At 44.8% G+C, this 23,123-nt stretch overlaps 1 protein-coding gene across 1 annotated transcript in view; it reads right to left on the reverse strand.

Annotated features, from left to right (window-relative positions):
• Positions 1–18,930: 18,930 nt before the first annotated feature.
• The window catches only part of LOC309557636 (uncharacterized protein), a gene marked incomplete at both ends in the record, with an annotated part of 55,859 nt that continues 51,666 nt past the window's right edge, over positions 18,931–23,123 (reverse strand). The window contains 2 exons of the mRNA XM_082260424.1: positions 18,931–19,061; positions 22,374–22,583. Coding sequence (XP_082116550.1) covers positions 18,931–19,061; positions 22,374–22,583 — 341 coding nt within the window. The remainder of the gene's footprint in view (positions 19,062–22,373; positions 22,584–23,123) is intronic.

The following is a 23,123-nucleotide window of genomic DNA, read 5'->3' on the forward strand; positions in this document are numbered from 1 at the left end:
ACTTTATACCATCCTGTCTGTTCTGTTTAATAATCATGTGTGCCTGTGTGTCTGTGTTTTAAAAAAATAAGCTGTTCTTTACCAGTTTTCAGAGGGCCGAGCGCCGCTCACGTGACCCGTCGGCTCTCTGCTCTCTCCGGGTGACAGCTGCCTGCAGCGGACGGGGCCAAGGATTCCTCACTGATGTCAGTTGGGAGGGGAGGAGGAGGGGAAGAGGAGAGGAGGAGAGAGGTGGCGGGTCACGTGAGCGGCAAGTGGCACTCTATACTTGTAAAGAATGGCTTATTTTTATAAAAAAACGACACAGGGGCCCACAGGATTATTAAACAGACTGTAGACAGGATATGAAACTTTAAATGAAACTACAGCAGCAGGAGAGGAGGGGGGGGGGCACTGACACAGGATCAGACAGGCAGGGAGGGAAGGGGGAGAGAGGACAGAGAAGGACAGGAGGGCTGCGGATGATGGAGGCACGTAAACTGACCACGTTGTCAGGGTTCAGCAGCCATGGTATACCGTGGTCAGTTTACAGAGGGTAGGACATAGCCAGGCAGGATCAGCCAGGTATTTTAGGTGATAGAAGGGGCCAAATTACACAGCAAAGCACTGTGCTGTAAAACATGCTTTAAGGGAATATACTCAAAATAAGTATAATGACTAAGCCCCTCCCCTTCATGACATTGTTGAAAAGGGGCAGAGCATGGGTGACCTTAAAATTATGCCCCCCCCCCCCCCCGAAAAAAGTTCTGCGGACGCCCATGATAAAGAATAAATGAAAATCAATAACTAAGATTACTAATGACAAGTACACCCTCAGAGACAAACTGCACTATACAGTGGGTGAGAAGATGCTGCCATCTTGTATTAGCAAGACTGAAGCAGGGACATTTCTGATTGGTTGTTAGAGCCAAATACATTTTAGAATGAACACTAAAGAATGGAAACTTCTTACTAAATGATTTTGCTAATGTAGACCAGTTACGATTTACATTCTCAGGTCCAGAAAAAAAAGATGGAGTCATATCTCCAAAACCGTACCAAAAGCCAACATTTCTCTAGGGAGGGATTACAGTAGACCCACTGCCAGGTTTGTATTGCTATCTGTGCCCACACTAGAGATCTTTAGCGTCTATACTGTATTTATGCTGGTGACCATTGTCTCCAGGCAGAGGCGTAACTAGAGCCTTCAGGGCCCCGATGCAAGAAACCATGAAGGGCCCCCCCAGATCCCTGGCCGGGGCCCTTCCCTTCAAGCCCAGGGCTCTTCCCACTAATCCTGGGGCTCTTTATTCTCGTTGCATGGCCTTTTATTACGGTCCTGCAGCAGGATCCTTTCACAAGTTCTGCAGTGGGCTCCCTTCCTGCAATCTTGGGGCCTCCCCACAGTGGTGCAATGCCAGGGCCCGGTCGCAAGTGTGACTTTTGCAATCCTGGAAGTTCACCCACTGGTTTGCTACTGGGCCCCCTGGAGCATGGGGCCCGGTAGCAATCGCAACCCCTGCAACCCCTGTAGTTACGCCCCTGTCTCCAGGACTAAAAGTGAGGAAATATCTAAAATTCTGAGTTCTCATCAGAACAGCTAAGAGGGACAATCTTCCAATGAGGACACTTGTTCCAGTGAATAATTCTAACAGAATATGCCCCTTACTTTAGAGAAATCTCCTCATATTTCTTATCCTGTTGTGTCAGGAAGAGAAGAAACATCTTAACCACTTGCCGACCGCCGCACGACTATCTACGTCGGCGGTCAGCCCCTCACAGGCAAACTAACGTAGGGCTACGTTGCTTGCTTGTGAGGGTCTAGGGAGCGAGCGCGCGCCCCCGGAGGCGCGCTCCCCTGCGCTCCCGCGTGGTCACGGACCCCCCCGCGCGTGTGACCAGCGGACCCGATGTCCGCCGGTCACTCAGCGATCGGCGGGGGAGAGGGAGAATGTCAGGCAGCTTGTGTAAACAAGCCACCTGTCATTGTCCTCGCTGTAAAAACACTGATCACATGGATCTACTATGTAGATCCGTTGATCAGTGTCCTTACAGCTGAAGCCACAGCCAATCACAGTAGAAAGCACGCCCCTAGGGACACACACAGCCCCTCCCTCCCAAATAAAGTTAACCCCTTCACTACCAGTGTATTTTTACAGTAACAGTGCATATATATAGCACTGATTACTGTAGAAATGTCACTGGTAACCCCAAAAGTGTCAAAAATGTCAGTCAAGGGTCCGATCTGTCCGCCGCAATGTCGCAGTACAGCAAAAAAAATCGCAGATTGCCGCCATTACGCGTTAAAAAAAAAAACAACAAAAATGACAAAAATCTTTCCCTTTGTTAGTAAACGCGATAACTTTTGCGCAAACCAATCAAAATACGCTTTTTGCGATTTTTTTTACCAAACATAGGTAGCATAAAACAAATTGGCCGAAAATTTTAAAAAATTTTGATTTTTACATTTTTTTTGGGGGGGAATTTCATATAAAAAAATGTGAAAAATATTGCTATTTTTGCAAAATTGACGCTCTTTTTTTGTTTATAGCGCGTGATCAAAAAATCGCACAGGTGATCAAATACCACCAAAAGAAAGCTCTGTTTGTGGGAAAAAAAGGACGCCAAATTCGTTTAGGTACAGCGTCGCACGACCACGCAATTGTCCGTTAAAGTCACGCAGTGCCGAATCGCAAAATACCCCCTGGTCGGAATGGGGGTAAAATCTTCCGGGGCTTAAGTGGTTAAACAAAAAATGTTAGAAAAACTAGAAATGAAACTTTTAAAACATAGATTTTAAACATTCAATACTCATCCAAAACAAGACAAAAGTAACATCTAGGACCCCTCTATGGAGCAACCACAGATTCATGGAACTAGATGGTCACAGTGACCACCTAGTGGTCCAGTAGGGGTATTGTATATATATCTCTCAGCTCTTTAGGAAATATATCTTTATATCCTTTTAGGCACACAAGGAAAAAAATAATTCACATACATTTTTCTTCAAAAACATCCTACTACATCACATCATTAGGACTCAAGTTGGCACACTGAAAGTGGAGTTGTCCACTTGTTCTACAATTTAGGCCACACCAAACTTACCACAACTTTTTAAAAAATGTTTGCCAGGCAAAGGATCCATTTAAGAAATCCCACTAGAAATGGCTCCAATATATAACTGACCTTACAGCTTGGTTTCAAGATGTACACAGCACCAAGGACAAGCTCACACCATTTAAATTCATTCACCACCTGCAGTACACACCAGCTAAGCGATTCTGTATGGATCTTGGGAGTCGTGCCCAATGCTCAAGGTATGGTGCTACATAACGGACGTGCTATATAGTTCTGGACCTTTCCACAAATCATTATTTTCTGGAACAGTTTGTTTAATGTACTGGGAACTCACTTAGGTCTTCAAGCTCCAAAGACTTTTGAAGTTTTTTGCTTGGGCATTCTAAACTACATTACTGTACTCTCACTATGTTTAGGCTCTTTCTCTTTTAGGCCAGGAAAACTATTCTTCTTAATTTTAAAAATGCTCCCCAAGCTCTAAAACAGGGGTGTCCCACCTGTGGTCCAAGATGGCTATGAATGCAGCTTAACACAAGATCGTAAAATTACTTAAAAATGTTAATTTCTTGCTTTTTTTTTTTTTTTTAACACATTTAAATTTAACAAGCACATGCGGCTGAAGACACTTTACTGGACTTTTAGGGTCCATTCACACTAGCGTGACTTGTCAGGCGACTTGGTCGCCTGACAAGTCGCGGTCGGTCGCTCGCCATAGAGTAGTACAGGACCCGTTCTAATAGGAGTGACACCGCGACTTCACAGGTCGCCCCAGCAAGTCGTGTCGCCCCTGTCTGAATGGGCTCTTACAAGTTTTATCTTCCCAAAAAAAAAATGTCGCACTCTTCACAATCATGGTATGTTTATTCATGTCATTCGTTTTTGGCAGCACCTATGTATATTTTTGAGCACCTATTTTAAAGGATAAGGCACACGAAGGGCAAAAGTATAAACAAAATACACTATATTACCAAAAGTATTGGGACGCCTGCTTTTACACACACATGAACTTTAATGACATCCCAGTCTTAGTCTGTAGGGTTCAATATTGAGTTGGCCCACCCTTTGCAGCTATAACAGCTTCAACTCTTCTGGGAAGGCTGTCTGCAAGGTTTAGGAGTGTGTCTATGGGAATGTTTGACCATTCTTCCAGAAGTGCATTTGTGAGATTAGGCACTGATGTGGACGAGAAGGCCTGGCTCACAGTCTCTGCTCTAATTCATCCTAAATGTCTTTTTAACCATCAGACTATTTCCCAGTTCCTACATATGTATAGGATGGAAGACACCCACAAAAGTGTCCATTTATGGCATCAGACCATTTTCCAGTTTCTACAAATGTCTTTTATCAGATTGAAGTCAGGACTCTGTGCAGGCAAGTCAAATTCCTCCACCCCAAACTCCCTCATCCCAAAGGTATTCTATTAGGTTAAGGTCAGGCTAGTCAAGTTCCTCCACCCACAACTTGCTCATCTATGTCTTTATGGACCTTGCTTTGTGCACTTGTGTGCAGTCATGTTGGAAAAGGGAAGGGGCCATCCCCAAACTCTTCCCACAAAGCTGGGAGCATGTAATTTTCCAAAATATCTTGCTATGCTGATGCCTTAAGAATTCCCTAAGGGGCCAAGCCCAACCCCTGAAATACAACCCCACACAATAATCCCCCCTCCACCAAATGATTTGGACCAGTGCACAAAGCAAAGTCCATAAAGACATGGATGAGCAAGTTTGGGGTGGAGGAACGTGACTGGCCTGCACAGAGTCCTGACCTCAACCCAGTAGAACACCTTTGGGATGAATTAAAGAGGAGACTGCCAGCCAGGCCTTCTCGTTCAACATCAGTGCCTGACCTCACAAATGCGCTTCTGGAAGAATGGTCAAACATTCCCATAGACACACTCCTAGACCTTGTGGACAGCCTTCCCAGAAGAGTTGAAGCTGTTATAGCTGCAAAGGGTGTGCAAGCTCAATATTGAACCCTACAGACTAAGACTGGGATGCCATTAAAGTTCATGTGCGTGTAAAGGCAGGCGTCCCAATACTTTTGGTAATGCAGTTTTATGACTCAGATAGCTACATTATCTATATCAGTGATCATTAACTGGTGATCTGCCCAACCTTTTCAACTCATCAGCGAATGTATTTTATGTGTAGCCCAAGAAAACTTCACTTCTTCCAATGTGGCCCAGGAAGGTCAAAACTTGGATACCTCTACTCTACCGCAAATTTATCATCTAGTGAACGCAGAATTTCCAAAATACAAGATACTCTTTATGGGTAGGGCCAATATAAAGCAATCCTGGAAGGACCTGTCTACAGGTCAATTGATTTTTCTCCACCATGATTGGCAGTATAGTCCCCAAGGGGGCAACAATTTAGTTATAGATGTCCTCCACCTTTGTTAAATGTTATTATATGTACCTTTCTTCAATTGGAGGGAGAAGAGTAGTATATGTACAATATGTATATTGTATATGCTTGTGTGTATAAATGTTACTACAACTTTTGAATCTTGTTGTTCAGGCTAGATGTCATAACCTGGGAGAGCTGTTGCTGTCACTGCCGGTGTATTCAAACAACCAATATGAAAAATAATATGAAACAACCAATATGAAAAATAAAGAATACAAAAAGGTATCAGATCCCTTACACCAGGGGTGGGGAACCTGTGGCCGGCAGAATCATTGCGCCCACCCTCCCCCCCTCCGAGACCCGCTTCCTGATTGGCCGAAAGGCGACCACATGCCATTGGTCGAGGAGGAGGCGGGAGGACTCGAAGAGAAGCCGCTGCTGCAGGTAAGTGCACTGGATTTCTGCATTGAAAGGGGCACGCTGTGCTCTCTCTGCATTGAAAGGGGGCATGCTGTGGTCAGTCTGCATTGAAAGGGGGCATGCTGTGGTCAGTCTGCATTGAAAGGGGGCACGCTGTGGTCACTCTGCATTGAAAGGGGGCATGCTGTGGTCTCTCTGCATTGAAAGGGGGCATGCTGGTCACTCTGCATGGAAAGGGGGCACGCTGTGGTCACTCTGCATTGAAAGGGGGCACGCTGTGGTCAGTCTGCATTGAAAGGGGGCACGCTGTGGTCAGTCTGCATTAAAAGGGGGCATGCTGTGGTCAGTCTGCATTGAAAGGGGGCACGCTGTGGTCTCTCTGCATTGAAAGGGGACACGCTGATCACACTGCATTGAAAGGGGGCACGCTGTCGTCACTCTGCATTAAAAGGGGGCATGCTGTGGTCACTCTGCATTGAGGTGGGGGCATGCTGTGGTCTCTCTGCATTGAAAGGGGGCATGCTGTGGTCTCTCTGCATTGAAAGGGGGCATGCTGTGGTCAGTCTGCATTGAAAGGGGCACACCGTGGTCACTCTGCATTGAAAGGGGGAATGCTGTGGTCACTCTGCATTGAAAGGGGGCATGCTGTGGTCACTCTGCATTGAAAGGGGGCATGCTGTGGTCAGTCTGCATTGAAAGGGGGCATGCTGTGGTCAGTCTGCATTCAAAGGGAGCATGCCTTGGTCAGTCTGCATTGAAAGGGGGCATGCTGTGGTCAGTCTGCATAGAAATGGGGCACACTGTGGTCACTCTGCATTGAAAGGGGGCATGCTGTGGTCAGTCTGCATTGAAAGGGGGCAAGCTGTGGTCAGTCTGCATTGAAAGGGGGCACGCTGTGGTCACTCTGCATTGAAAGGGGGCATGCTGTGGTCAGTCTGCATTGAAAGGGGGCATGCTGTGGTCAGTCTGCATTAATGGGGGCACGCTGTTGTCACTCTGCATTAAAAGGGGGCACGCTGTGGTCAGTCTGCATTGAAAGGGGGCATGCTGTGGTCAGTCTGCATTGAAAGGGGGCATGCTGTGGTCAGTCTGCATTGAAAGGGGGCACGCTGTGGTCTCTCTGCATTGAAAGGGGGCACACTGTGGTCAGTCTGCCTTGAAAAGGGGCACGCTGTGGTCAGTCTGCATTGAAAGGGGGCACGCTGTGGTCAGTCTGCATTAAAAGGGGGCACACTGTGGTCACTCTGCATTGATGGGGGCACGCTGTGGTCAGTCTGCATTGAAAGGGGGCACGCTGTGGTCAGTCTGCCTTGAAAGGGGGCACGCTGTGGTCAGTCTGCATTAAAAGGGGGCATGCTGTGGTCACTCTGCATTGAAAGGGGGCATGCTGTGGTCAGTCTGCATTGAAAGGGGGCACGCTGTGGTCAGTCTGCATTGATGGGGGCTCGCTGTGGTCACTCTGCATTGAAAGGGGGCACGCTGTGGTCACTCTGCATTGAAAGCTGGCACGCTGTGGTCAGTCTGCATTAAAAAGGGGCACGCTGTGGTCTCTCTGCATTGAAAGGGGGCACGCTGTGGTCAGTCTGCATTGAAAGGGGGCACGCTGTGGTCAGTCTGCATTGAAAGGGGTCACACTATACCTTGATTACTGAAGGCCCCTTTCACACTTTTGTGACCTCAAAGTCACGCAATCTTTTACAGCATTTTTTGCCGCAAAGCAATGCCTATTACATTTATGCATACATTTTGTACGCCCCCCTGAATGATGTTACCAAAATCCAAATGGCCCTTGGCAGAAAAAAGGTTCCCCCACCCCTGCCTTACACCTTCTCTGGTCATAAAATATCTTATATTCTTCTCACAGAATACAAGTTCTGTGAATGAATGTGGGGAGGGATGGATGCACATTACAATCTCCCCTCATAAAATATATGAAGACACTATGTAAAGATTATCCGTAACTAAAATAAGTTGTTAAATAATGGTGGCCATAAAGTAACAGACCACATCCTACCGTTCTTGTTTTTTCATTACTGGTTGATGCTGTTTTGATGCAGTGGGTGTCACTACTATATCACTCGAGGTCACCGGTGTCTTCTTTGTATCATTGTTTTTTGTTTCTCCTTTTGGTTTTGTTGGCTTTGATGGTGATTTACTAGGTTTCTTAGAGGCTTTTGGTTTTTTCTCAACAGTTCCTTGTGACTTCCCAGTTCCAAGGTCTGATACACTTTTAACACTCTGTGATGACTTTTTGTCTTCTGTTGGTGGTCCTGGAGTGGCCTTATTATCATTTTTATTTTGAACTCCTTCTTCTTGTTTCTCTGGAGCATTGTCTGAACTCTGAGCGTTGTCCATCGTTTTTAGCTGGCTTGACACATTAGATCCTAAGATTTCTGATGCTTTATCCGATTATGTTCGGCTCCTGCCTGGTTGAGAAGGTAGGTCACAATCCGTTGTGTCTTGCTGAGGTTTTTAGTTGACTGACACACTGCTGGGTCTTACTCTATCCTTCTTTTCCTTCTGATTTTTGTAGGGTTCGTTCATTGGGTGATTACTTAATAAAGTTTTAGAGGAAGCTTAAATCCTGCATCACTTCTAGAAGCCAAATGAGATTTCTCTTTATTTTTGCACCTTTTCTCGTTGACTGTTAAGTTTGCATTACCATTTTGTATTTTACTTGGTAAGTAGTCCTTTAGGTTGGTCACTGTTCCCTAGTCCTGATGAATCCCATGCATTCTTTGCATTCTTTGGTCCAGGCACTGTCTCTGTCTCTGCCCAACGTTATTACATACAGTTTCTGTCCAATGGATGATCTAAAAATGTTGGATTCTGTGAGCTCCTTGTCTCTTCCAGTATCACACTCAATACACGGCTCCTTCTAAATGCTTCTAGAAACAGCCGCATAAACTTTAGAGCCTGGTCAAGGTTTACAAGGAAAGGTGGAGCCTAGATACAAAGGTAACAGTATAATGCAAATTATATCTTTATTGCCCTCATGCAATGTGATTATATCTGACACTTCCTGGATTCCAATGTTTTCTGCAGAAAGTCAACAGATTTTAGTCTTTTGCTTTGAATGACAACGTAACAAAATACTTTGTTGTACACCAGTGGTGTATTTTGGTTTCGTGCTGCCCTAGGCAAGACTAAAATTGGGTGCCCCCCTCCTATGTATATTTGCCCCACTCCTTTTTTAATGGATGTGGCTTCCTCCAAAATTGAAGGACTACAAGAGGGAGGGGGGTGAGGGAGAAAGAGAGGGAGAGAGGGGGGATGAGAGAGAGAGGGGGGAGTGAGAGAGAGAGAGAGAGAGGGGGGTGAGAGAGAGAGAGAGGAGGGGTGAGAGAGAGAGGGGGGGTTGAGAGAGAGAGAGAGGAGGGGTGAGAGAGAGAGGGGAGTGTGAGAGAGAATGGGGGATGAGAGCGAGAGAGAGGGGGGTGAGAGAGAGGGGGGAATGAGAGAGGCGGCTCTAGCAAACATTTGCCAGAGAGAGAGAGGGGGGGTGAGAGAGAGGAGGCTGAAAGAGAGAGAGAGGAGGGGTGAGAGAGAGAGGGGGGGTGTGAGAGAGAGGGGGGGGTGTGAGAGAGAGGGAGGATGAGAGCGAGAGAGAGGGGGTCGAGAGAGAGGGGGGATGAGAGAGGCGGATCCAGTGGCCAATAGAGTCTCAGGTGGAGGGGGTGGCTTTTTTGCTGCCCCCCTGCAAAGTGCCGCCCTAGGCATGGGCCTTGTTTGCCTAGGCCAAAATACAGCACTGTTGTACACAATGTGAGTATCAGCATAAAAGTGAAAACTGTTGATAATAATGTAGATCTAAACCTTGGCTAGATTACATTTAGTTTGCTACAGTGCTGTGTACTGTTTTTTACTGTTGTCACCTGCAGATTTCCCCCATCTTCACTCAGCCACTTCCTGGCTACATGCACCACAACATTGGCTGCCCATCGTTGGTCTGGTTCTGACCATAAATGTGCATTTCATGCAAGTGCAGCTCTTTTTTTTTTTTTTTTTTTTTTCGTTTGGGCATATGCATACATGTATTTCAAATATATCTATATAGTATATCCATATAGATGTATGTAGTGTGAGGCCCTTCCACTGTGAAAATGGTTGGTAAAACACACAGGGTTCACACATGTGCAGAGTGTGGGCAGGACTGGCCCAAGACATTGTGCTGCCTGGGTCCAAGAATAAAATGCTGCCCCCCCAAAAAAAGAAAAAAAATCACCCCAACAAAAGGCCCCCTCATCCATTAAATTATATAAATATACCTTTAGAAAATATTATGTATACTGTTATCCTCTTCCATGAGTCACCACCGGACCGGTCCACCAAACACCTGCTGTCTGTCCTCAGTCCTCCTGTTACTTCTGTGTCTGCCGTGCCCACTGCCCTAGAATATCCAGCCTGCCCTGCATTAGATGGTGTGTGCTGATGTCTGAGGTCTTTGCGCACAAACATGTGGGGGAAGTTCCTCAGTGGAGACACTGCCTCCTCATACTCATCAGTTTGCACTGTGGGCGGTAGTATGAGATGGGGAAATGCCACCCAAAACACACCACAAACTGATGACAAAGTGATGACACACAAAACTGCTATAAAAAAAAAATCTTGGGAGTCAATTTGCTGCCCCTCTCCAAGTGCTGTCTGTGTCCAATGGACCCAGTGGGACCCATGGTAGGGCCGGAGTGTGGGACTTTGGAATATCAATTATGAATGGAGAAAACTGTTTTTACAGCTTTCTCTTGGATTTTGTTATTCCCAGATTGGGCTCCATAGTTTGGAGATTTCAAGGTGTTTTGAGAGAGAAGAAATCTCCAACCCAGGGCCAAAACTAATGGGGTGCCCCAGGTGCCACATTGAGAGGGAGGGCCATTGTTCCCATGCTCCAGGGGGGACCCTGTGTGGCCTCCGTGTCACACCTGGACCGGAGGGGCAGTAAGGGCAGCATTTAGGAAAACGAATTGGCTGTACAGTAAAACCTTGGACTGCGAGAATAATTAGTTCCGGAAACATGCTTGTAATCCAAAGCACTCTTATATCAAAGCAAATTTCCCCATAAGAAATAATAGAAACTCAAATGATTTGTTGCACAACCATTTATTCATAAATCCTTCAATTTATAGTCCATATAAAAAGATTATAGCAATGTGATAGATTGTGTAACCATAAAATGTCCATCCACAAATGGCGCCTCCACAAGGGGATTAGAAGCAAAATTTAACAGGAGCTACAGAGTATAAAAGAGAAGAGAGGCGCCTCTAAGTGTAGCAATATTGTTACATTTAATGAAGGTTTAACATTTAGCAACTCACATGGTTGAGGATTAAAACAGACACATCTAAGTATGCCGGCATCCGGGGTAAAGCTGTTCTCATAGACCATTCTCCATACCGCCATCAGTCTGCAATTGTGTTCGGGAAGACTACCCTGCAGTAGAACGATCTGAAAGCTAGGCTTTAGGCACTTGAGAAGAGCAGTGTGTTAGGGAGGATGTTGATGTTGGTGAGGAGGACGGTCTATGTGGACAGCTTTAGGGCTCTTTCACACGGCGGCTCCGTGTGAAAGCTCCGCTGCGGGACTTTTTTTTTTTTTACGGAGCGGATGACATTTCTGTCATCCGCTCCGTATGCCCGCATATCATCCCATCCGTTTGCGGATGATATGCGGACATAATGTAAGTCTATGGGCATTGCGGATGTCAGCGGATGACACCGCTGACATCCGATTTTCCTTCCTTTGCGTTTTTTGAACGGAGGAAAAATAGGGTTCTGTTCCGTTCGTAAAAACGGAACAGAACTGAAAGGAAGAAAATCGGATGTCAGCGGATGGTATTCCACTGACATCCGCAATGCCATTGACTTACATTATGTCCGCAAATCATCCGCAAAAAAATAGGATGATTTGCGGACATACGGAGCGGCCGTGTGAAAGAGCCCTTACCCCGGGGATGCCTGCATACTTAGATGTGTCTGTTTTAATCATCAACCATGTGAGTTGCTAAATATTGTACCTTCATTAAATGTAACCATATTGCAACACTTAGAGGGACCTCACCTCTCTTTTATACTTAGTTGTGAGGTTACACTACTTGTATATCAAGACATGGATTTATAAAAAATGTTGCTTGTCTTACAAAACGCTCTTATACCAAGTTACTCTCAATCCAAGGTTTTACTGTATTTCCTCCACCAGCAGTTGAAACCCTGCTTCTCCTCCCCTGCCTTCTGCCAACATTCAGCAGCTGTGGTGGAGAATACAGACAATTGGTTCCAGTAAATGCTGCCCTCGCCTGTCCAAGTTCCACGTCTTTCTGCTGCCACTGCTCCAACCCAGTGTCCAGATTGTGTTGAAAACAAGCAGGGTGTGTGTCCAAGTGCATACAGCTCTTATTTTAAAAGCCTGAGGATAGCTCAGGTCAGTTGCTGATTTTCAGGTACCTTTTAGGCGCCTGTATTGCCTTCCAGGTACCTTTCAGGCGCTTTTGCTACCTTTCAGGTACCTTTCAGGCTTTGTGTGAAGATATTGGTATGTTCCAGCCAGGACGGGTGACCTTCTTGGGAGACAAGACCCTTTGTTGGGGGGACTTCTTGCCCACAGGACTGGGACAGTCAGGACAGCTACATGGGAGGCTGAGAAAGCAAAGGTGACTAGCAAGTCCACAAAGAGGACTGGAGGAAGTCTGAGTTCCTGAGAAGTGTGTGAGAATCCCGTGGTACTGGGAGAACCATATCTGGAGGCCAGGAGTGGGTCCATACGGCAAGGTGTTGTGATAAAAGGCTAAGTGAGCCTGAAGAACCTGTGCTCTGGAAGACCAATGCTAAAAGCAATGGAGCAGCTGAAGCATAACCAGGTGTGCTAGCATTTTTAGCTATCTGTTGTATTCATGAAGCTGTAAAATCCCTATGTGGGAGACTTTATGTGAATTGTATGTTGTGTTTGACTTTGCTTTGCCTTGCTCCAAAAAAAAAGTAGCGTGGAGAGGAATAACACCCCTAAGGCCAGTCAATGTCCACAATCCAAAATGGGTGCTGAACCTCGGCTCGCCACCGGGAGAAGCATATATGAAGAAAATGGTTGCACACCACCAAGGGATCCAATGAGGAAGAAATTCCTTTTATTTGCAAGGTTCAGCAGGGTAGGAGGGGTTGTACCTTGTACCACTTATGTGAATAAAAGGAATTTCTTCTTCATTGGATCCCTTGGTGGTGTGCGACCAATTTCTTCATCCAAAAAAAAGTAGCCTTTTAAAAATCAGTTTGGACTGACGAAATCTCCATTACAAACGCATCTACCACAAGTGCCTATTCACCCAACAATATATCTATCTATCTATCTATCTATCTATCTATCTATCTATCTATCTATCTATCTATCTATCTATCTATCTATCTATCTATCTATCTATCTATCTATCTATCTATCTATCTATCTATCTATCTATCTATCTATCTATCTATCTATCTATCCAAACACGCACACACACAAACACAATGAACAGCCATATCATTATGACCACTGTCACAATGGCACCTGAAAATGGGGTATGAAAGGCAGCAAGTAAACATTTGAGAGACTTTGACAAGGGCCAAATTGTAATATCTAGATAACTGGGTCAGAGTAACTCCAAAACTGCAGCTCTTGTGAGATGTTCCTGGTGTGCAGTGGTCAATACTGACCAAAGATGGTCCAAGAAAGGAAACCTGGTGAACTGGTGACAGGGTCATGGGTGGCCAAGACTCATTAATGCACGTGGAAGGCTGGCCTGTGTAGTCTGATCCAATATAAGAGCTACTGTAGCTCAAACTGCTGAAAATGTAACACTGATTACAATGGAAAGATGTCAGAAAACATAGTGCATCACAGTTTTTTTTTTGCTTATGGGGCTGCGTAGCCACAGACAAGACAGGATGTCCATAGTCAAAAGCACCTACAATGGCCACATGAGCATCAGAAGTGGACCCTGGAGCAATGGAAGTAGGTGACCTGATCTGATGAATTCAAGAATGGTTTGAGGAACACAACAAGTTTGAGGTGGGGCCTCTAAATTCCCCAGATCTCAATCCAATACAGCATCTGTGGGATGTGCTGGAAAAACAAGTCTGATCCATAGAGGCCCTACCTTGAAACTTATAGGACTTAAAGGATCTGCTACAAATGGCTTGATGCCAGATATGACAGTACACCTTCAGAGGTCTAGTTGAGTCCATGCCTCGTGGGTGGTCAAAATGTTATGGCTTATTTATTTGTATATATATATATATATATATATATATTTATATACTATTGACCCCAATAACCATTTCTCTGGTCACAGATAAAGCAGCAAATGTCTTAGGAACTGAGTCAGGGTGCTTTTGCACAGAAATGAAGTGAGGTACTCATTGTAAGCATTGGAACACAACCGTCATCCTCATCATCATCACAATTACACAACCATTTGTTTATCTCAATTGTCAACCAGGAGGATTGGCTTACACATGAGTGCCTACAAGAAAGAATCCGTTTTCACTTCCAATCTTTAGTAACCACAAGTCCATGTTGAAGAATTTTAAGACGTAATTTCAACTCAGTGGGAGCAGATGATGCATTGCTGCACTCATGTATGCTACATTCTTCAGTCTAAGTTACTGAAAAATATTACTTTAGAAATGAGGACTCTATTGCAGCTCCACATTTTTGCAGACAGAAACTCTCAAAATTGTGTAATTAAAAAGTATTTTGGGTACACTGAGCATCAAAATAATTTTTGATTTGTTTTTAATAACACGCGTTTGACATTTTTAATATGCAAAAATTTGGAGCAGCAATGGGGGCTAATTCCTGCCTTTCCTAAAAAATCTTTTTATGAGTTGTGGGACATTTTTTTTATAGCTATGAATAACCTACTGAAAATAAAACTCAATCTTTGCATTCACATGTTTAGTACTAGCAGCATGCAGCCTGAAAATAGCTGTAAAGGTTCACATTTTATTAAATAAAATTAACAAATGTTATACTTACCTGCTCTGTACAAGGGTTTTGCACTGAGCAGCCCCGATCCTCCTCTTCAGGGGTGCCCCACTGGCGCTCCTGGCTCCTCCTTTACATTAGGTGCCCCCACAGGGAGCTGCTTTCCATGGGAGCACCCTTGCGAGCTCGCTCCTGAGTCCCGCTGCTACGTCCATTAACATAGACAGCGGGACTCGCCCCTGCCCCTCCTGCTCCCATGTCACTGGATTTGAATGACAGCAGCTCCTGCTGCCATCAATCTATCCAATGAGGACAGAGACAGCGGTTGGAGCCGCTGAGCTCCTACACATCGATTGAATGGATGGGCTCAGGTGAGAAAAAAAGGAGGGGCTCTGGGGGAAGTTGCAGCAAATAAGGTTTTGAACTTAATGCATATAATGCATTAAGGTTAAATACCATGAGACTTTACAATCCCTTTAAAGTGTAACTCCACTTTTGTTGAGAAAAAAACATTCCCCTCTGGGTGATCTCTGTACATTGCAAGGATTATAACAAACTTTGTTGCAGATTCCTACCTTTTGTTATTCTGAAGAAATCATTGTTTGTTCTCCTGTGCTAAGTGGGTCTAATAAGAGTTGTTTTATAATTATCAATCAGCTGTGGAGCTGCAGAGCACTAATGGGGAAATCTGCTGGGCCTACATCCCTTTAGACGTCTTCCTATTGGGAGTATCTCACCAAAAACAACATTTTTGTTGCAGGGGATGCCAGAAATCTGACTTGTATCTTTGTGAGGACTTCTCAGAAAATCAGCGAGCCAATCACACAAGCAGGAAATGATGTTTCTGTGGGTGTGGTCAGTATATATTCTGTGTATAGAACACCTCCAGGTAGCCATATTGCATTGCATTTTCAGAAAATGACAACAGCTGCAGATTAAAAAGGAAAGGTCATTTTTAATAACATTCAATTACAATGTGACTTGTGTCGCAATTGTATACACTATATTATTATTTCTTTTTTGCTATTTTTAACCCCCACAAATGTGGAGTTACCCTTTAACCACCTAAGGACCAGTCACTGTGTATATACTGCGGCAAAGTGGCGCTATTGCGCAAAATTATGTATCTTTACATCGTTCGTTCAATAGCCACTAGATGGGGCAGGCGCGATCATGCCTTAATTGGCTAGCGGGGATGTCAATCAATGGGTCCAGCTGCGCCGATGTCCAGCGCCCACCAGCAATCATCCCCGGGAGAGGCAGAATGGCAATCTGCCTATGTAAACAAGAAAGGGGACAAGTTGGAGATCTTGTGTTCCTGTAAAGCAGCAACCTGGTCTTCCCCCAATCAGTGCAACCCACCCCCCACAGTTAGTAAGCACCCCCTAGGGACACACTTAACCCTTTGCTTGCCCCTGATGTTAACCCCTTCCCTGCCAGTGTCCTTAGTACAGTAACAGTCCTTTTTTTTTTTTTTAGCACTGATCACTATATTAGTGTTACTGGTCCCCAAAAAGTGTCAAAAGAACAGAGTCCTTCAAAAGTCTTTGTTTATGTAGTGTCAGAGCAATACACAGTGCCTTCAATGCAGGGTCATTGGTGTCAGTTATAGGAACCACCGTACAATGTCACCACCACCAGCTCTGGCACTACATAAACAAAGACTTTTGAAGGACTCTGTTCTTGCTTAGTTGGATGTTTTGGATTATTTATGCAATTAATGCTCTTTATTTATTTGCACTTTATGAAAGGAGGGTAACACCATCCCTGCGCTACTGAAATTCTAAGAAAAACAATCATTTTTTTTGGGATGAATTTTAATTTATGTATAGTTGTCACTGAGGCTTTATCAACTGTGCGATGTGAAAATCACCTGCAAGACACACACTGCTATGTGACCCAAAGTTGTCGCTAAATAAAGCAGATGTGTGTGACGCAGAGTGGCAAAGCCTTTTGCAGTGGACTTAACGCTTACAACAAGAACAGCCGTTAAGTTGTCACTGAGGCTTTGGCAACTCTGCGTGGTGAAATTCCCCTGCAAAACGCACACTGCTATGCGACCCAAAGTTGTCGCTGAATACAGCAGATGTGTGTATCGCTGAAATGTATTTTGCACAATAGCTGACTAGCAAGCATGTATACCTGCTGTAGATATATCAGCAGTGCAACGTGCTCACTAGACAGAACCCTGACACTTAAAAGTATCCCTACAAAAACAAGATTATTGAATCTAACTATAGTGGTATATAGTACCCTAACTACACTGTATATCCTTTTCCTCACACTAAAAGAACAGCTCCATATAGCAGAAGATAATTTCTAACTAACAGTGTCCCTTTAATTTTTTTTTTTTTTCTAACCCAAACAGCACAATCGCTGTATTTCTAACTACACTGACAATCTTTCTGTAAGCTGACTGCTCTTCTGCTGATATGGAGCTTTGCAAGCAATCGGCTATGCAGCAAACGTTGTTTAACACAGCAGGAGAAACACAAATGCTTCCAGTCTCTTCCAAAGCCTCTGTATTACAGTGCTAGAGGTTAGGCGGGGCTATGTTATATACTGGGGGGCGTATTCACTCCTGATTGGCCTCTGGACCCCGTAGTCACTCCAATCACGTTCCTAGCAGACTCCTGTCCCCTCATTGGCTTTTACTGACATTTCTGGGCCAATCACGGGCTTTAAAAGCCCACTTCCTGTCCCATTGCATTTTGGGCGGTTCTGGTGACCTGAATTCTGAACTTTTACTGCAAAAAGTTCAGAATTCGGCCCGAACTTCGAACACCCAATGTTCGGGTCGAACTGATGGTCGACCCGAACCGTTCGATCATCTGTACTCTCTAGGGGGTGTTCCACATACAGTATGTGTGAAACAGGGACATTAAGCAGCAAGCTTGCCTACTAGTCACATTTCCTATTCTGGCAAGACACTAGTTTGCTCAGATTTCTTTCCAGGGTTTTCCCCTGATACCAGGACACAATCTTCTCTTATTGTTCCCCCCACCCTTGCCTAAGTATCCGGGCCTATTGCTCTTTGGGTGGACTTTATTTAATATTGACCATTTTACCCCAGGTGGACAACACCTTGATCCCCCCAAAAAAAAATTATTTTAGGGCTGAAAGATAAAGGTTTAAAGGACACACATACAAAGAGATTGTCATTTTTAGAATGTTTACTTTAATGAGGGAAATGTGTGAAATACAACTGTTTCTTAATGGAGATGTTTCAGGCTTTGGCATGGTACATTCCTATTATATCTGTCAGTGTTATCCTCTACTTTGCATCAAGGATTCAAAATTTTGGCCTTCAGTTCACCAAGGGGAGCACCTAACAGCAGATTAATGCTCCCTCAGGCAGAATTGCATTGGATGCTCACAATGGAGGAACTTCACATTTTTGCTTCAGGCAGCCTTAGCAGGATCAGAAGTAGGGGTAACGAGTTGCTCATCTCATGGTAATGAGAGGTCCATGTCACATCAGGTGTCCCTGCCTCCTAAATTCACTCCTTGGATTGGCTGAGGTGAGTCTGCAGTTGGTATCAACCTCTCCTTATGTACCGATACCAGCATTGAGATCACAGGATCTTCCAAGAACCATTGGGTAGACCCTGCCCTTTATAGAAATGTAACCCCCTTTGTTTTGAACCCTACACTTATATTGGGGGGGTTGCAATATAAGTTAATTCCAAATTCACTATAATCAATTTGCTCATCTCCAATCGCAATATTGGAGTTATCTTTTCTGCATTGCTGTATTTCCATGGTCCAGTCGTCTCTCCGGATTCCCATGGGTGAGTTTCTTCCCAGGATAGTCATTTCTAGTCTGTATCTGTACCATTCTGTGCCTGAACATTCTCAAGATTTTCACCACAGTACTGCTTCAGGATTTTCTTCAAACCTTGGTGTTCTTAGATTATTTCTCCTGGTTGATTAATCTCTCCATTGGTCGTTGACCTGGAATTACTTCTGAAGGTCGGTTCCCCAGGATTGGTTTCTTTAGTTGGTATTTCAGTATTTTTTTTGCAGCAAGGATCAAAACTACCAGTCAGTGTATCAGGAATATATCCCCCAAGTGGGGTGTCAGGATCCCAGTCACCACCAGTTGGTGTGTAAGGATAATATTCACTCCCTGGTCGGAGGGTTAGGATACGTTCTGTCAGTCAGTAAATCCTCCAACTTCTGTGTCCGGTGTCTTAGGAACATTTCTATTGCTCAGTGCTTCAGGATCATTTTTATTGGTCAGTGTTTCTGGTTTATTCATGGTTGGATCATCAGTCTCCCAAGGACCTGTGTTGTACCAAACAGATAAACTTTTACTCTTTGTCCTATTACATGCAGGTTGTTATTTATGCAACTAGAAGGTGTATACAACGTTCACATTCCAGCACTTTGATCAGCATTTAGGACCTTTTTATTACAGGAAATATCGCTTTCTTTACTCTACAGAAATCAAAGTACATTGAGATCTCACTGCATGCAACTGGAATAAAATGAAGAATGTGGAGTGTAATTAAGATGAAAATCTATTCCCTTTCCAGTATAAATGGTGTGAAATAAATCTCTCATTCACGCATTGAGGTTGAATTACTAAAACTGGAGAGTGCAAAATCTGGTGCAGCTGTGCATGGTAGGTAAAGGAAGAAGTGACCGCAAGTATGACTTGGTAATGAGTAAGCGACATCTTTAGTCGTGAAACGCGTCTACCTATTGTCCTGTGTCTCACAGTTTGAACTTTTGATGTTTATTTGATGTGGAATAAAACACTCCTTTTTTGATTTCTACTTCGGAGTGCGGTCACTTCTTCCTTTACCAATCAGTTACCGGATTACGGATCCGACCAGCACCTGATACTGCCTCACCTGGAGCCGTCACATCCCAGTTTGGACTCCAGACGCAGCTGTGCATGGTAGCCAATCAGGTTCTATAGTTTCTTCAGCTTGTTCAAATAAAGCGATATTAAAGATGAAAAAAAATAAAATAAATAAACACTTTATATTTACCTGCTCTGCGCAGTGTCTCTGCTTTGCCCAGAGCAGCCCCGATCCCAGTGGCGACTGGTGCTCCATGGGCTGGGGGGGGCGGCAGACAGACCACACCATACCCCTCCCCCCCGACCACACCAGCTCCAGCCCAAACACCATACCCCCCCGGTCGCCAGCTCACACAACAGGGTGGGCTCAGGGCGCAGTGCTCTGCCCTCCGAGCCCACCATTTTTTGAAGCCTATTAGAGCCTCTGCTCTGCTCTAATCACGTGCTTATAAAAAAAAAAAACATTGGAATCCATGCGTCTAACACCCTGCATGTAGATTAGGGGGCTGGTTGCATGGATAGGAGGGGCGCCGCCCCTGCGCTCCCAATGGACGGGCCGCCACTGCCCGATCCTCCTCTTATCTGGTGCACTGCCAGTTTTCCTGGCCTCTCCCTCCTGCCAAGTGCCTCCAGAGCAAGCTGCTTGCAGTTGTGGCACCCGAGCAGGCTCTCTCACGAGCTGCAGCTCTGCATGTCAATTCACACACAGAGCCGTGGCTCGGCCCCACCCCCTCTCTCTCTCCTCATTGGCTGTCTGGCTGTGATTGACAGTAGCGGAAGCCAGTGGCCGGGGCGAGGTACAGTTGTATCCGGCAGTCCGTTTGCTCCTGGGATATATGTGTCATCAATCCCAGAAGTCAATAGGCAGCCTCCGCAATACAGTAAAGATAAATGGAACAAGAAGGCGCAGCCACTCTTGTCCCATTTATCTTTACCGTTTGCAAGAGGCTCCAATACCCTCATAAAAGAAGTGCTGCAGCAGTCATTACAAGTGAAACTTTTGATAGGATTTCCCAATGAACTCCCATAGACCCCCCCCCCCCCCCCCCTTTTAGATATAGGCTTTTTATATCGAGGCTTCCCAATATTTTGTTTGGACTAAGAGTTTATTTACTAGCCTCAGCAATACAGGTCCGCCATGCACGAGATTGGGAGATCAGGTATCCCGCAAGGAGCTATGAGTTGGCTTCAGATGTCCCCACTGAAGATGGGAGCTCACTTACTTAGGAGGCGACAGTGAGTAATTTCAACAACTATCTAACAAATAGGCAGGTAGGCAGGTCGCACCATACGAGAGGACACAGGGGGTTATAATTCCCCTGGCATCCATAAGGATATCCAGGACTGTCGCATACAGCGTCTCCAGTATACATAACCTTGATATGACTTGGACACCTGGGTACACTGCACATAGGATTACCTGCCCAAACTATTCTATACCAATATAGAGGAATCTGCATGTCTGTCCCTCTGTGGTGGTGGTGTCTGAACGGCCATATACTAGTGCCCCCCTTTTTGGACCTATATGCTGCAGTAAAGTCAATATAATAAATAAATTACCAACTTTATAGTAATTGCACCAATACGTCCTATACTATCCTTGAGTGGGATATACGGTCCACGTTCAATAGACAATTACTTCTGTGAACCCTGTTTGGACCATGGATCTGCATCAATTTGGACCACTAGTTGGTTCTCTGATCTCTGATTAAGCCCTGAAGAAGCGAGGTCAAGCGAAACGCTTTGGCTGTACAGGGACCACATCCATCCTTGTGACTGAGACTTCACCATCTGGTTACCTACTTTGTGTTCTCCAATTTTAATTATATGTGGTATATGTATATGTGTTTTTTCAGGCATGCTTTTATGCCTTTTCTTTTATCAACCAGTAATCAATAAAATGTGTTTTTACTTCACTATTGTGTGGCGTTGAGTGAATTGACCATCTCATTTGAGCCCTTAAAGCCCCACTTTTGTCTATTTTTTGGTCTTGCACTGTATAGGGGTGTGACTCATATCATGCGGCAATTATTTTGTACATAACTATCTAACAAAAAAGAGTTAATTTACTAAATATTCAGGAATGTATTATGCAAGATGTGACCATCGCGGATGTGTTTCTATTTTTTTTTTTTAAATGGCTGGAACTCCTTTTAAAGTACAGAAGAAGGGATGGGCTGAAGACCCCCCTATCCCAGACAGGGAACCTTTTTGAAGTCTATTGGAGCCGAACAGGAAAAAGCAAAAGTCCCCTTTTGAAGGCATATAAGTAATTGGCCATAAAAGGGTTATGGGGGGTCTGGGTACTGCCCTGGCGGACCTGTATCAATAATTTATTTATTTTTTTTAAAACAATCGTTTTTTCCAGAGCAGGAATTTTAATTAGTCCCTGTTCACACTGGGGCGACCTGTGAGGCGACCTGGTCGCCTCACAGGTCGCCGTAGGTCACCTCCCATAGGGAAGCTGCGGACCCATTCTAATAGGAGTGCCACAAGTCGCTCCGACTTAGAAAAAGGGTCCGGAGCTTCTTTGGGGCGACCAGGAGTGACCGTCATAGACTTCAATGTTATGAAGTCCGTGCCGGCCGCTCCGAGGTCGCGGGGCGAGCAGCGCCCCGCGACCTCGGAGGTCGCCGCGGGAAGTAGCGTCGCTGCTATGTGAACGGGGCCTTATGCGTAAATAATAATAATTAAAAATTAAAAATAGTTCCTGGGGGGTCCCCTTAACGTGCCAGTACCATAATTGACATTACATTGATCATTTCAAGTTTTGCTTGAAAGACAAGTACCTTCTTCATCCACCGCAGGGGACACAATGATCTCTATCAGCTTAGTCAGGAGATTTCCTTCATTTTCACCCTTTTTCTTCTCTTCCTCGGAGACAAGAAGCAGATTACGAGAGTACTTTGGGATGCTGTACTGAAGCTTCAGAATTCGATTCTTTGTCCTCCAGCTGCTGTCCTGGAGATCATCTATTACCACCAAAACCTTGTACCGTCCTGTGCATGGAAGAAGGACAATGTTCTATTAACATTTATTATACATGCCCTCTATACGTGCCCTTGGAGCTTCTAATAAGTTATATCTGTATAAACTATTTAAGCTTTTGCCTAAGGCTAGCCTTAGATTAGTCCCTTTTGTTTTGTCATTCAACCAGTGGGTTAAATCCACAGTGCTATTGTATTTTGATGCTGGGGAGCCTTCCCTGCCATCAGAATACACTGATCAGCATTGCCGGCTATAGCAGACACTGCTGATCAAGCAACAGAAATCCATACATGGATCAAAATTCAGCCGATCCCTGCTGAACCTGCCCAATTTCGATTCATGTATGGTTGGCTTTACAATTACACAATGTAATATTGGAGATAGGGAAATATTGAACAACCCACTCTGCCAGTATTTCAGCAAAGAAATTCCTTTATTGACTTCTCTGGTTGGATATTTCCTCAGTGGTGTGAGTTTACTTTACAATTTATAAGGACCCCTTCCATATTCATTGCACTCAGAGCAACCTCAAGAGGAAACACTCACAGAAA

The sequence above is a fragment of the Pelophylax lessonae genome (assembly GCF_965119305.1).
Source record: "Pelophylax lessonae genome assembly, chromosome: 6".
NCBI classification, from domain to species: domain Eukaryota; kingdom Metazoa; phylum Chordata; class Amphibia; order Anura; family Ranidae; genus Pelophylax; species Pelophylax lessonae.